The following is a 12,513-nucleotide window of genomic DNA, read 5'->3' on the forward strand; positions in this document are numbered from 1 at the left end:
TTCTGTTTATGAAATTTCGTCAATGAACAATGTAATAGGTAATTTAATTTCATAATTATAATACAAACTATCGTATACTTACCTTCTTCTTGTTAACAAAGTCGGACATTCTATTACCTATATAATATTATGAATAGACTATTAGCTACCTACTGTAACAGGAACCCACCCCCTACACCCAGACAAATAGTCTTGTAGGGGTATTCCAGTAAAACATGCTCTGTATTACAATGTAATCTGTATTTTGTATGGAATAAAGAATATTTGAATTTGAGAATTTAAAAAATGGGACCAGTTCTTAAACTGGTCCATTTTCCATGAAGACAATAAATTGACGAGATGCATATTTCTTTAAGTAATATATAATTATAATATAGCAGTAAAACTTCTACGGGGGTGCTGGGTGTTACCGATCAAAGAGTAAAAATTAAAAAACTGGCTGTGGCCACGCTGTGGCTGTGGGCTGCCTGATGCCAAATTGAAATTGAATCACCAAAAATTACTTTGTTTCTCACCAGGAGCGCTAGAATTTTTTTCATGATCACTTGATCAAGCTTTCGATTGTTAATTCGAATAATTTCAGTAATTTAATAATTTAGGTTTAACAACACAATTTTAGTATTATAAATAGGAAATCCAAATATTGATTGACAATTCTGATCATTATTGAAATGATTCGTATAAATGGTTGTCGTAACAAAGAATCGATAAAATGTAACGATTGGGAAGGCTTTGTGAAATTTTACTTTCTTGTTCTTTGTTGCTGCTGTTTGTTTATAAGTTACTGCGTAGTAAGATCATATTTTAAAATTAAAATAAATCATGGCAACATTTTTTGGAGAAGTTATGGCTCCTGTATCAAGAGCATTTTGGAATGGAGCTGAAGATATAGACGACGATGATGAAGGAGATATCAGTGAACCCAGAGGGTAAATAAAATATTGTTTTTGAGGTTATGTTTATTTACTTAACCGGCTTCAATGAGTTAGCATTATTTATGTTTTTGTTATACTAAATTAATATTAATATTAGTCCATCCATATATTCTATTCTAAAATAGAATATTTATTCAATTTTTATTTATAAGCTCAATTGATTTAGTTGTCTTTATAACGTAGGCTAGGCCTACTTTACTTCTGAGAAACATATCGAAACTTCGGTAGCCTTTGTTGAAATTATTGTTATCTAGCATTGTTTTTGTCTATAAAATAATACCTGTCGGATCAGTTTTATTATACCTTTACAAAAGCAATATGTTATAATATCTCTTTTGGACCTACATTCAAGTATCCAATGCCGGATTTATCATTACGTCTTGGCCTTGGGCCTCAAATTTTATAATAAATAAAGGCTATATTTTTATTATGAGCTATTTAATTAGATGTGGCAGACATCAAACTTTTCAAAGTTTTAAACTTTGTAAAATTATTATACTAAATAGTCTATCAATATTAGATTAAGAAGACATAACCTCATTTCGGACTTTAATGTTGCCTAAATTTGGGAGAGAAATAGTACAAGGTATTCTTAGTTTTTCTCCCACGGTCTGTGCTTCATTTTAAAAAAGAATAAATAAAGAATAGAATAAATAAAACTTTGTTCATGACTTTTCATTACCGTACCGGTATGAAAATTTCATGCTTGATTTTGCTAAGGTTAGTTTTTTAATGTATAGGGCCTCTATAGGTCCACGTTATTATGACAATGGAGAAAGATAGGAGAACAACCGCTTGCCGATTCTCTGCCTTCTTCTTCCTCTGGTTTCTTCGCCGTTGTCCATGAATCGGGGAATCGTCTTAACTTTTAGAATGTAAAATCGATCATGTCCTCCGATGTCTGAATTTATTTTTCTATATAAATTCCACTATGGTATAACATGGTATTCTCAAGAAATATTGTTTTAGCTTCTAGCTCCTTCTTGCCACTATCTTCTAAAGAAGAAGTGTGATACCGGTAAATCTGATGTCATAAAAATTAAACTGTTCATTTACATTTAAAACGATTTATCATATTTTATTCATCAATAAAAGATAAGCCTAAAATATATTTTTCAAGTATTGAAAAAAAATGAATTTTTACAATTCAGATTAAATATTTTGCTAATTATTTTTCTACATTTAAAAAAACGTTCTGGCATCATTTTATTAATCCAGCAGTGCAGATAACTTAACAAAAATAACCTACTTATTTTGTGGTTACTCAATATAAAATTTGTCTTCTTCGCAGGCCTGTCTACAAATTCAAAGAAGAAAAGCCACAAGTGGAAAACTCATACTCTCTCATGATATTTGCAACTGATCAGTTTTGCTCTGGTAAGTAATAGTTATTTGTAGTAAGTGGGTATTTAGTTTTGTATTTTTGGAGATAATATTGAAGGTTTATAAAATAATGATTGTCAAACTGCATTGTCCAGTGTTGCAAGATTATGCATGTTATAATTCATAATATTATATTAAAAAATAATTAAGATTTATAGAAGAATAGAATATGTATTTGTGTTTTTTCACTTGAAACATAAAAAGAGGTTGGTATACTATTAGTAAGTTGTATTAATTACAGAGTCAATGTAAATTATTGTGAACTTGAAAAGTAAAAAGTATATCACTGCCAATTGAAATTGAAAAATAACATGCTCAATAATCCAGAAAGTTTGTTCATTTTTAATGTTTAAAACCGTCCCTTGAGAATTTAAATCACTCTAAATCATTCACAAATTGTCTATATTTTAAATAATTGGAGAAGTACGAGAAAAGTTCATCTAATTTGTTGGCCAAGTCAATACACATTTGATTCTTGTAGTTTTTCTCCCGACCCTCTTGGAGTTATTCAGCCAATACCGTCATTCTGCGATGCTTAAACGTATGGCATCCAAAAAGAGCGTTGGTAGTTGAATAGAGCTAGTTGGTTACACAGAATGCATATCTCCTCTCACTTGAGAACTTACTTCATACGTCTCTCCTTGGTCATAACCAGATATCTGGCAGTGTCAGAAAGTGGACCTGATATGTCAATAATATACACTCTTATTTACGTTTGTAAACTTAGTTAAAAATCTAAAACATTTAAAAATAGTAATCTTTTAACTTTATCAAGATGGCCATGCCTGTCTATAGGCATCTCATTTATCACTTGACGTTCAGCTGATGTTTCTAATGGCCTCAAAGTATTCCTCCACTGAGAAGAATGGAGACTCTATTAATCAGTTCTTGATTTTTGCTCTGAAGCTCCTGTCGACCAAGTTCTTCACACTGTCAGGTAAGGCGTTGTAAATAAGCCCTCAGGGCTAGTGTTGGAAAGCAATCCTTCTTCTTACTCAGCCTGCAGAAAGGGATGTCTATTCTCGTTTTTCCACTGGCCTAGTAGGAATGTCTGTCTTCTCTTCTTGTGAGCAAGTGAAAATTATCCCTGGCGTGCAACAGGGAGAGCAAGATATATTGATTGTATACCGTGAGTATTCTCAGCTTGATAAAGATGTGTCGGCAGTGGTCCAAGTATTCCGCCGAATCCGATGTTGCTGTGCATCCCTTATAGTAGATTGTAGAGTGGTTTGGTTGGGCTAATCTCAGTTGAGAAGGCGCATTTTCCATTATTCTTCCTAAGTTCAAGTGCCTAAACTGTTTATATGCTGGAAAAAGCCTATTGTAGCGTGAGTTCAATACCCGGTTGATATCTTTGAAACTTGTTTTTCTTATATTCTTCCAATATTCGAATTACGTATGTCCTGGTTTCCACTCTGTGCCGCTCATTCTCAAGTCCAGCCTTGAATTCAGATTCATTGTGTGTCAAGTAAACTTTGGTTTTAATGAACTTGCTTCCTATATTCACACCCGATACAATAGGCTAATATGTTTGGTTTACAGATAATTATGAGTTCGTTGATATTTTCGCAGATTATTCACGTGCATTTCTCATGAGTGGTGAACCGGAGCTGATAACCGAAATAGAAGAAGTCGATGAAAAATCGTCAGATGAGCAAATCAAACGACCTCAAACGCCAGTCGCCAGTTTATTTAAAATCAAAAACGATGTGCTGCTTCTTGCTTGTAAAAGAAATATTCCACTCGAATATGCTAATGATTTACTCCTGATGGTAAGTGATTCCAATTCTACTCTGAAGAAGAAGTATGTCAAAAATATCCAAATAACAACTTGACATGTCAATACTACTCAATAATCGATTCTAGGGTATCATTTTGTGAGTAACACAATCGGCTATTTGGATTCAGATTCTAGGGTATTTTGTGGTATAAAACTGTTCTGAATTTTTCATTTGTTTTTGGAACTCTGGGAATTTAGTAACTGCTTCATCAACACTGCGAACCTATGCACCAACATTCAGCTCTTCAAATCAAATTGATTGTATCAAATTTTTCTGGACTATTTATTTAGTACATTCAGTTCCTTGAATATTTCTCTTAGTTTGTATAATACGTTTATAAATTAAACTATTAGATTGAATAATATAGATTCAATCCTCCAATATTCACAAATTAAATTCTTATCAAAACTCCATCCAATGTCTAATTTTATTCTCCATTTTGTATTTTTTCAAATAGGGCCTGCTTTATTCCTTTTTAATTCTACTTTGGATTCATCTAGTAATGAAATTTAATTATATTCCTTTTTTTATTCATTTTTTCTTTAATTGTTAATTTGAGGCACTTGATGGATAGTTTGTTGTCTTTATAAATCAAAAATAGAAATCATTGTCTCTCCAACTCGTTATCGTGATCTATTAAAGTGTCAATAAAAGACGATCAAATAACTCCATATAATTGGTGATATACTACAAATTGAATATACCTCACTTGATATGCAAATTATTTTTTGTTGAAGTTTTTAATTATTGTCATTTATATGAAATTATCACAAGTAAAAATAAATAATTTATAGTCTTTTTTGAAGGTGAAAATCTATTCTATAATATTTTTCATGTAACTTGAATAAATATAATTATTGTTCTATAACTTCTACAGTGAACTGATCACATTATTTACGATTGTCTTGATCTTGCAGGTAGCTCCATGGCTCGACAAATCCAAAGATGCAGCTGTGCTTGCCTCGAAACCTGTTGCTGAGTTTATAACTTCAAACAAAGAGCTTGAAGAAAATGCGTTCGTCAGAGTTCTGAAAACCAAGTCGTACACAGAAAACATTCCTTGCAAACAGTTGGAGGTTCCAAATGCGGTGTCTGGCTTTCCTGCTGCTAGTAAGTAGATGGAACCAATATTTTTATCGAGATAGTACTATTGAAAAACCAACTTGATTATTGTTATGTACGCAAGGAACCAAAGAGTAATTCAAAATCTAATTGTACTACTTTGATTCATTAGTTATTCAAGCTCAAGACGAAATGACTTTTTACAACTAAAATCTATTGATTCATCTATCATCTATTGAATCGTCTCAAAGAAAAAATCTTGCTGGTGAAATACATTTTTTAAATGACTTTAAGAAGGATTGGTGAGGAGGCTGAAAAGGAAGAAGCCATTTGAACTGGTCTAGTGCTGATTCAAGTGTCTTGTGTCCAGTGAAAAGCAGAGCAGTGGAAATGAGTGAAACCCACCTGCGTAGTACAGTCATAAGCAGTGTACTAATAATATTAGAATTTGAATAGGAGACCCTATGGAGGATTCTCTTGTATGAAGTATTTATGTATTTATTAGTATTACAGGACAGAAAAAAGTTGCTCATTAGTCCCTAGACTAGATAGCAATGTACCGTTGAATATTAAAAAAATGACTATAATACGCTAGGCACTATATTTTCAAATTGAAAAACGAATAAGTAATAATATTATGAATCAACTCTGATAAGTGAGTTATTGTACTTCCAGATTAATATTTTATTAATGTTAGAAGACATATTCAATTTGTCACACATTGGAGAGAATAGATAAAATGACATACAATATAATTACAATAAAAATGTTCTTGGAATGAAAAAAGTACCCAAAATTCTCGACATCCATGGAAAATCAAAAACATCCTTGTAATATTCAATTTTTTATACTTTTATAGTATAATATTCAATATCAACATATGATAATTTCCTTCATATTATTGCAGTATAAGGGACAAGCCACATGAAGTGTTTTACAGGCGTTTTTGCACTGGAGGCGGACGAGTCGGTAGGACAGGAAGCTTCCCGGTTGGCTGATTCCCGACGCCAACCCAATCAGCCAATCGGAGAGCTTTCTGTCCTGCCGACTCGTGCAAAAACGCTTAATGTGTCTTGCCCGTTATAATGCAATAATAGGAAGGAAATATTATCGATGCTGTAGACCTTCCTTAGCAATTCAATGAAACAATCAAGAGTTTTTAAAAAAGTTGCTTCAAGTAGGTGCTGATTGTTACATTGTATGCTAACTATTAATGATGAATGAGATACTTTTAACATTCACAACACTATTGAAAGCGATTTCATTTACTGTACTGTAGTCTAAAATAGAACAAACCAAAGCCAAACTACAGTGATTAAGAAATGATAAAATAGAAAATAGAACCTGGGAATTCTGTTGGAAAAATCACGAAGGTTTAAGAGTCGACTATACGATTTTTCAACAAAAAAACAAATTGAATTGTATTACTTTCTGTTTATATTAATTCCTTTCTTAGGAAACAAAAACACTTCATGTGGCTTGGTCAAGCCACAATTAGAGTCGACTATACGATTTTTCAACGAATAAAAAAATTTAATTGTATTACTTTCTATTCATATTAATTCCTTTCTTAGGAAACAAGAACACTTCATGTGGCTTGGTCAAGCCACATCAACTTTCAAGTATGATTGTAAGAGAGCTGAGTAATTTCAAATTCCAGTTCATCGCCCAATATCACTAAATAAAAAGTATGAAATATGGATAAATAATTGAATAAATAAATATATATTTTGTTTGTTTAACTGGATAAATAGATATATTTTGTTTGCAGTGATGACGTGGCGCCAAATCCACGAGCAGCCGTGTGTGCTTAGTGTGTACTACTACGCCAATTCTCTGCCTCTCATCAACACCATAGACGTGGCTCCCCTAAGGAAGCACCTGCAGGCGTTCCAGTGGTACCAACACATCGAAAACTCCAAAACCGACCTGACCAGCATACCTCTCTACAACCATGTTTTCGAAAACTCCAATATGTATTTGTGAGCAGAATCATCTTTCATCTTAATTATTTGCTTTTCCATTCCTAGTTGGCTAGGAGGTGGACGTTCTGTAAATTAGTTCTAATTGTACAAACTTGTTATCACTATTTTTATATATTATGAATTATAGATATTCTAGTAAGAACTGAATGTGTTTGGATTAGTCATCCTGAATTAGTGTTATTTGTACGATTTCATTGGTAATTATTATCAAACGAAAATCCAAATTAAATGCTGTAAACCACCTCGAAGACTTATGCTACTGAAAATATTGACAACAGGGTTATACGATGGCGGCCAGCCAGTCTACAGATGGAAATTGATGAGAAATTGCATTTATTCAAATGCTAATAAATAAATAATTATTATTATTATTATTGAACGATGATCCAAATTGAATGTTGTATACCAACAATACCAATTGAATAAATGCAATTTCTCATCCCTTCATCCCTTTTCACCCCTTTCATCCCTTCACGCCGGTTTTTACTTCATTTTTATTCGGGGTAATAATTCATGCTTTTTGTTGTGAATATGATAAAATTTCTCATGAAAAATTTCTTTAAGTAATTTAATATAGGAAAAGCAGTCCAAGATGCCTGCACTTTGGGAAGTTATAGTGTAGCGTGCCATATAGCTCAAAATAGGTGAAATTAAGTATGTTTAATCAATCGTAGGTTAATACATCATTATTACCAAGGGTGGGAACATGGTTGAACAGTGAATATGTATTTAGATGGTGGCGCACAAAGTAGAGCAGTTTTTATTCAAATGCTAATCGATAAATAATAATTATTATTATATAAAATTAATTATTAAATAGTTATTTTAATTAAGCTATTATTAAAATTTCACAGCATTTAACTTTGGATCTTCGTTTCATATAATAATTACATGCATTATTTTTTTCAACACGCTTAATAATCTTAAAGCTACATACCTTCGCCACTCCACCATGTTTCCACACTAATGCATGTGCCTCAAACTTTAATGGGAATCATAATCCAAAAAAATCAATGACTCATTCACCAGGACAATTCCTAGGTCCCATGTTGAAAGGTATGTAGCTGTATTTTGGTCTGGCTGACACATTTTCTGGTAGGAAGTGATCTGGGTGGAACTCGAGAGGATTTGACCAGTATTTAGGATTCCTGTGAACTGCATAGAGACTCAACAGAGCTCTGTTCCTGCTGGAAACACTGTCGAACCTATAGAAAAGGAGAACAATCCAATAATTATACCCCTAAGAATTAATGCTATGAAGCAGAAACTTCATAGTATCCAGTATTTAACAAGATGAGGTATGAACTGCATGCTTATTAACACATACGGCTTATTATACTGTAGTAGGAATAACATTTTCTTGCTCACAAATCTCATGGCGAATAAACTAAACACTTGAAAAAGTATACTATTTTCAATTTTACAAGAATTCCAATCTATCCACATAGTGGATATATTTTATATTTGCCGCATAGTGGCACCTTCAACTAGGTATCAGATACCAGAGTGCATAACCAAACTCGAATTTATTAGTAATTAAAATTTTGTGTTGGAACATTTAAGAAAGACGTAGGTTCTTTTTCAATACACAAGTTCCATTGAATCGATCTTGATTGCCAGTCTTTGTACTTAATTGCGCAAGATTGATGAATCAACCATTGTATCTTATATTAAATATTCACATACATTTTATATGGTTTGATTTATTCAATGGAACGATAGCTTTCCCTTCGATTATATTATATATCAATTGAATCGATTTTAGATTGCGATTAATTAGGAACATAATTTTCACTCACCAATCTTCAATTCTTTCTCAAGCTTCCGTACCACACATGGTGCTGTATATAACCGCAGAACTTCTTGATGACCATTTCCATGTAGTGCAGTCTTGATAGTCTCTCAATTTCAAAGTCTCCATACTCCATGACACGATCACTTCTCTGTAGACTTTTCTTGTACTTCTGGATACATGCCCATTAATAAGAAGGAGTAATTGATGGCTACTGCAGTCGTGTCAGAGCCCTCAAGTCAATAAAACATATCATTTCATATTACTGCTTACGCGGTATAAGGAGCTTACAGTATGCACCACGAACGTTCGCATTTCGGTTTTCATCAGCTTATGTTTAGCTTATTATATCTGTATTTGTATAGAAACCGTATAATAACATACAGATATAATAAGCACAGCATCAGGTGAAGGTAAGCGAAATGCACGTGTTCGTGGTGCATATGTCTTTACGCACCTATCGAAAACAATCATCAATTGAAAAATCCATAAAAGTATTCTAATCATGAAGAATGCTAATGTAATTTCAATTTTTCGAATGCTCAATCCAAAAATCTGATAGTCCTACTCATTTTTAAAATCTTATTGAAATTCACTTGAATTCTCCACTATATATTATGACATCTGAACGGCAGTAGTGCCGTATAATGTTATACTACCGTATTTATTAAGGCTCTGCAAAGGCTGAAAATGAACTTTTTACTCGTGATATTTTTCAAAGTTTTTTGATTTGTATATCATCAAGCTATCAAAATGAAAAAGTTTTCTCAGGAAAACATTTTTTCCGATCATTAATTTTTGAGATATGAGCGCCTAAAGTTTAAATTTTTGGGACAGAACATTTCAAATTCGGTAAGAGATAAATAAATGAGATTTAGAGGATAGATTCTTCATGGTATTGTTGATCTAGTAAAACAAAAAAATTCTGAAAATATAAATTTTTAAGATAAGTTATTCAATTTACTAAAAATTACCAAAATAACTTTTAGTAGAGTTATTTTTGGTAAATTGAATAACACTTTTCCAAAAATTGATATTTTCAGAAAATTTTTGTTTTACTAGATTAACAATACCATGAAGAATCCATGCTCTAAATCTCATGGATTTATATCGTACTGAATTTGAGATGTTCTGTCCCAAAAATGTAAACTTTGAGCGATCATATCTCAAAAAGTAATGATCGAAAAAAATGTTTTCCTGAGAAAACTTTTTCATTTGATAGCTTGATGATATCCAATCGAAAAACTTTGAAAAATATCACGAGTAAAGTTTATTTTTAGCCTTTGCACAGCCTTATAATGCAAACTGAGTAGACTACCTGTTTTAGTTTTGATACAGCTTGTCATAAAACTTATAAAGCTGATCTATTGATTTTACTGGAATATGATGAATTCCACACGAAGACTATTATTTGTGGAAGTTATTCATTAGAAAATATGTTGAATAGATTTATTCTATTAGATCAGTGATTGGTCAAGAAATTCTCATATTCGCATGATGAAAATGGCGGCATCAAGTTTCCAAATGTTATTTTTTAGATACAGTGAGATAGACGAAACAATATTTTGAAATTATTCTCAGAATTGTTTGAAAACGGGTTATATCATGCTTTCGGACTTACTGCAATGAACATGTCAGTGATTTTGATTGCAATCTCCTTATCAGATAATCCTTCATACTGATTCAGCATCACATCTAGATAAGATGGTCTTCCTAGATAGTCATCTGTGAAACAAAACATTAACAATAAGAATCTTGAAATTAACAGAAAATATTTTTTATTTACTGGTACGTCTACTACCTATGTATTCAATATAATTTTGTTTTTATAAGAATTTGATGAAAGAATATCACATACCATCATAATAATTATCATCAGCCTTTTGTCTTTCAATTCATTCATGAGTCTCTTACGTTGATTGATTATCTGAAAAGCAAACACAAGGGAAACTTCATGAATTATGAATATGAAAAACTCTGCACCATAAAAAAAAATGCCTAATATTTATACAGGTCTCATAAAAAAAATTTATTTTACAGAGTTATTATTATTATTTTATTGGCATGTTCTTTCTGTTTGTCAATTATGTTTTTATAGTTTTAATTTTATAGTGAGATTTACTTTCAACTGTTGGATAGGAATTGGGAAGCACTGATTTCATTCTTTAAGTAATGCCGACTTTGAATTAAACCTCACTATTCATTTGGTTTTAGCCACTATTCACCATAAAATTTCAATTTCATCTTCATTTGATCACGTTTTATAATTATTACGGCTTTTGAATCAATGTTGTACCCTAATCTCGAAACTTACTTTAATAACATAATTGTGAAGATTTGTATTGTATTGAGCCTCCTTCTTCGCACCATCAGTCATCTTGTAGATGAAGTCGAAGCCAAGGTGGAATTTGTAATGTCTTTCTTTATTATCATCGTTGATCTGTGGAGCAAAAGATTATAATATGTTGAAAACTATATATTCTTTTTCCAATGACAATAATTTGACATGATTGTTTGTGTTTTCATATTGTAACTTCCTCTCAATAATATTTTTCAATCTTCCCAATCTGATTGAAATGCCTAATGCATTTCATGACTCTCCATGACATTAGAAGTGCAAAAATGAGATAGAGTAGTGGGTGACTATTGAGAAAAATATCGATCCAACTCACAACTGAACATTCTTGGCGAACTCCATATTTCCATCAGTTTGCTCTCTACTTTCTAATCCCATCAAGGTACCTGTGAAATAAAAGTATGAAATCAATTTGATACGTGATTTTTAGTCAATTTTTCCAAGCAGAAAAATGTCCCAGTCTTCCATTACCGATAGTTTATTTTCAGAATAAAAACTCCTAGTATCTTTTTTAGGATAAGCTTGTGCCTAGGGCTTGATAGGAAATCAATAGGGATGATATGGTGAGAGCTGAGTGGATCTACTATTTTAGGTGGGTTCTAAACCACCAGGAAGTGATTTCGATGCTCCTTTTGCTGTTAGCAGAACTACTGTCCTCAAGCATAGGCTACACTGTGCTAATGGGAGGACCGTACACGGATATTATCTTAATCTCTGCGACAATAAGTTAAATAGTTGTTATTTTTCTCAGTCAATGAAGGAAGGGTATTACTGTGTCACTTCCCTCTTAAGTGTAGCCTTTCTCTCCTGAATCTATGTTACAACTAATAATTCAACCGTCAATTATATACTGACCACACAGAATATCCATTGTAAATTTCGATACGTAATCGTGCATATCGAAAGTTCCCTTATCCACCTCCTTCTCCAATAGACTAGTGAACAATCGGCTCTCTTTCTTGAAAACATTGAAGTAGTTTCTCATCAGTCGTTGATGAAAAGATGGTAACACAATTTTCCGTAATCTCCTCCAGTTTTGTCCTGAGAGAAAGAAGATATCTATTCTTGATCACAAAAATTGGTGAGATATTCAATGGGTTATAAATAGGTAAAGAATATAAATACTAGTACAAACTAATTTCTATCTGATAGATTGAAGTACGGTATGCTATCAATTTGAACTCACAGAAAATATTGATCTCAAATATTCATGTTTAAT

The 12,513-nt window shown here is 32.2% G+C and overlaps 2 protein-coding genes across 2 annotated transcripts; one reads left to right on the top strand and one right to left on the bottom strand.

Moving 5' to 3' along the window:
- Window positions 1–511: 511 nt before the first annotated feature.
- On the top strand, window positions 512–7,289 carry LOC120348862 (proteasome assembly chaperone 1-like). Its single transcript, XM_039432202.1, has 5 exons — window positions 512–929; window positions 2,227–2,312; window positions 3,891–4,090; window positions 5,017–5,209; window positions 6,933–7,289. The coding sequence occupies exons 1-5, from the start codon at window positions 823–825 to the stop codon at window positions 7,145–7,147; spliced, it is 801 nt and encodes a 266-aa protein (XP_039288136.1). The 5' UTR covers window positions 512–822; the 3' UTR covers window positions 7,148–7,289.
- An 875-nt stretch (window positions 7,290–8,164) lies between these two features.
- LOC111051834 (probable cytochrome P450 4p3) lies at window positions 8,165–12,279 on the bottom strand. Its single transcript, XM_039431862.1, has 4 exons — window positions 12,150–12,279; window positions 10,560–10,663; window positions 8,977–9,110; window positions 8,165–8,351 (listed from the first exon to the last, which is right to left on the bottom strand). Exons 1-4 carry the CDS (start codon window positions 12,277–12,279, stop codon window positions 8,165–8,167), a joined length of 555 nt encoding a protein of 184 aa, XP_039287796.1.
- Between the last annotated feature and the right edge of the window lie 234 nt (window positions 12,280–12,513).

Source organism: Nilaparvata lugens, chromosome 7, assembly GCF_014356525.2.
Source record: "Nilaparvata lugens isolate BPH chromosome 7, ASM1435652v1, whole genome shotgun sequence".
In the NCBI taxonomy this organism is placed as follows: Eukaryota; Metazoa; Arthropoda; class Insecta; order Hemiptera; family Delphacidae; genus Nilaparvata; species Nilaparvata lugens.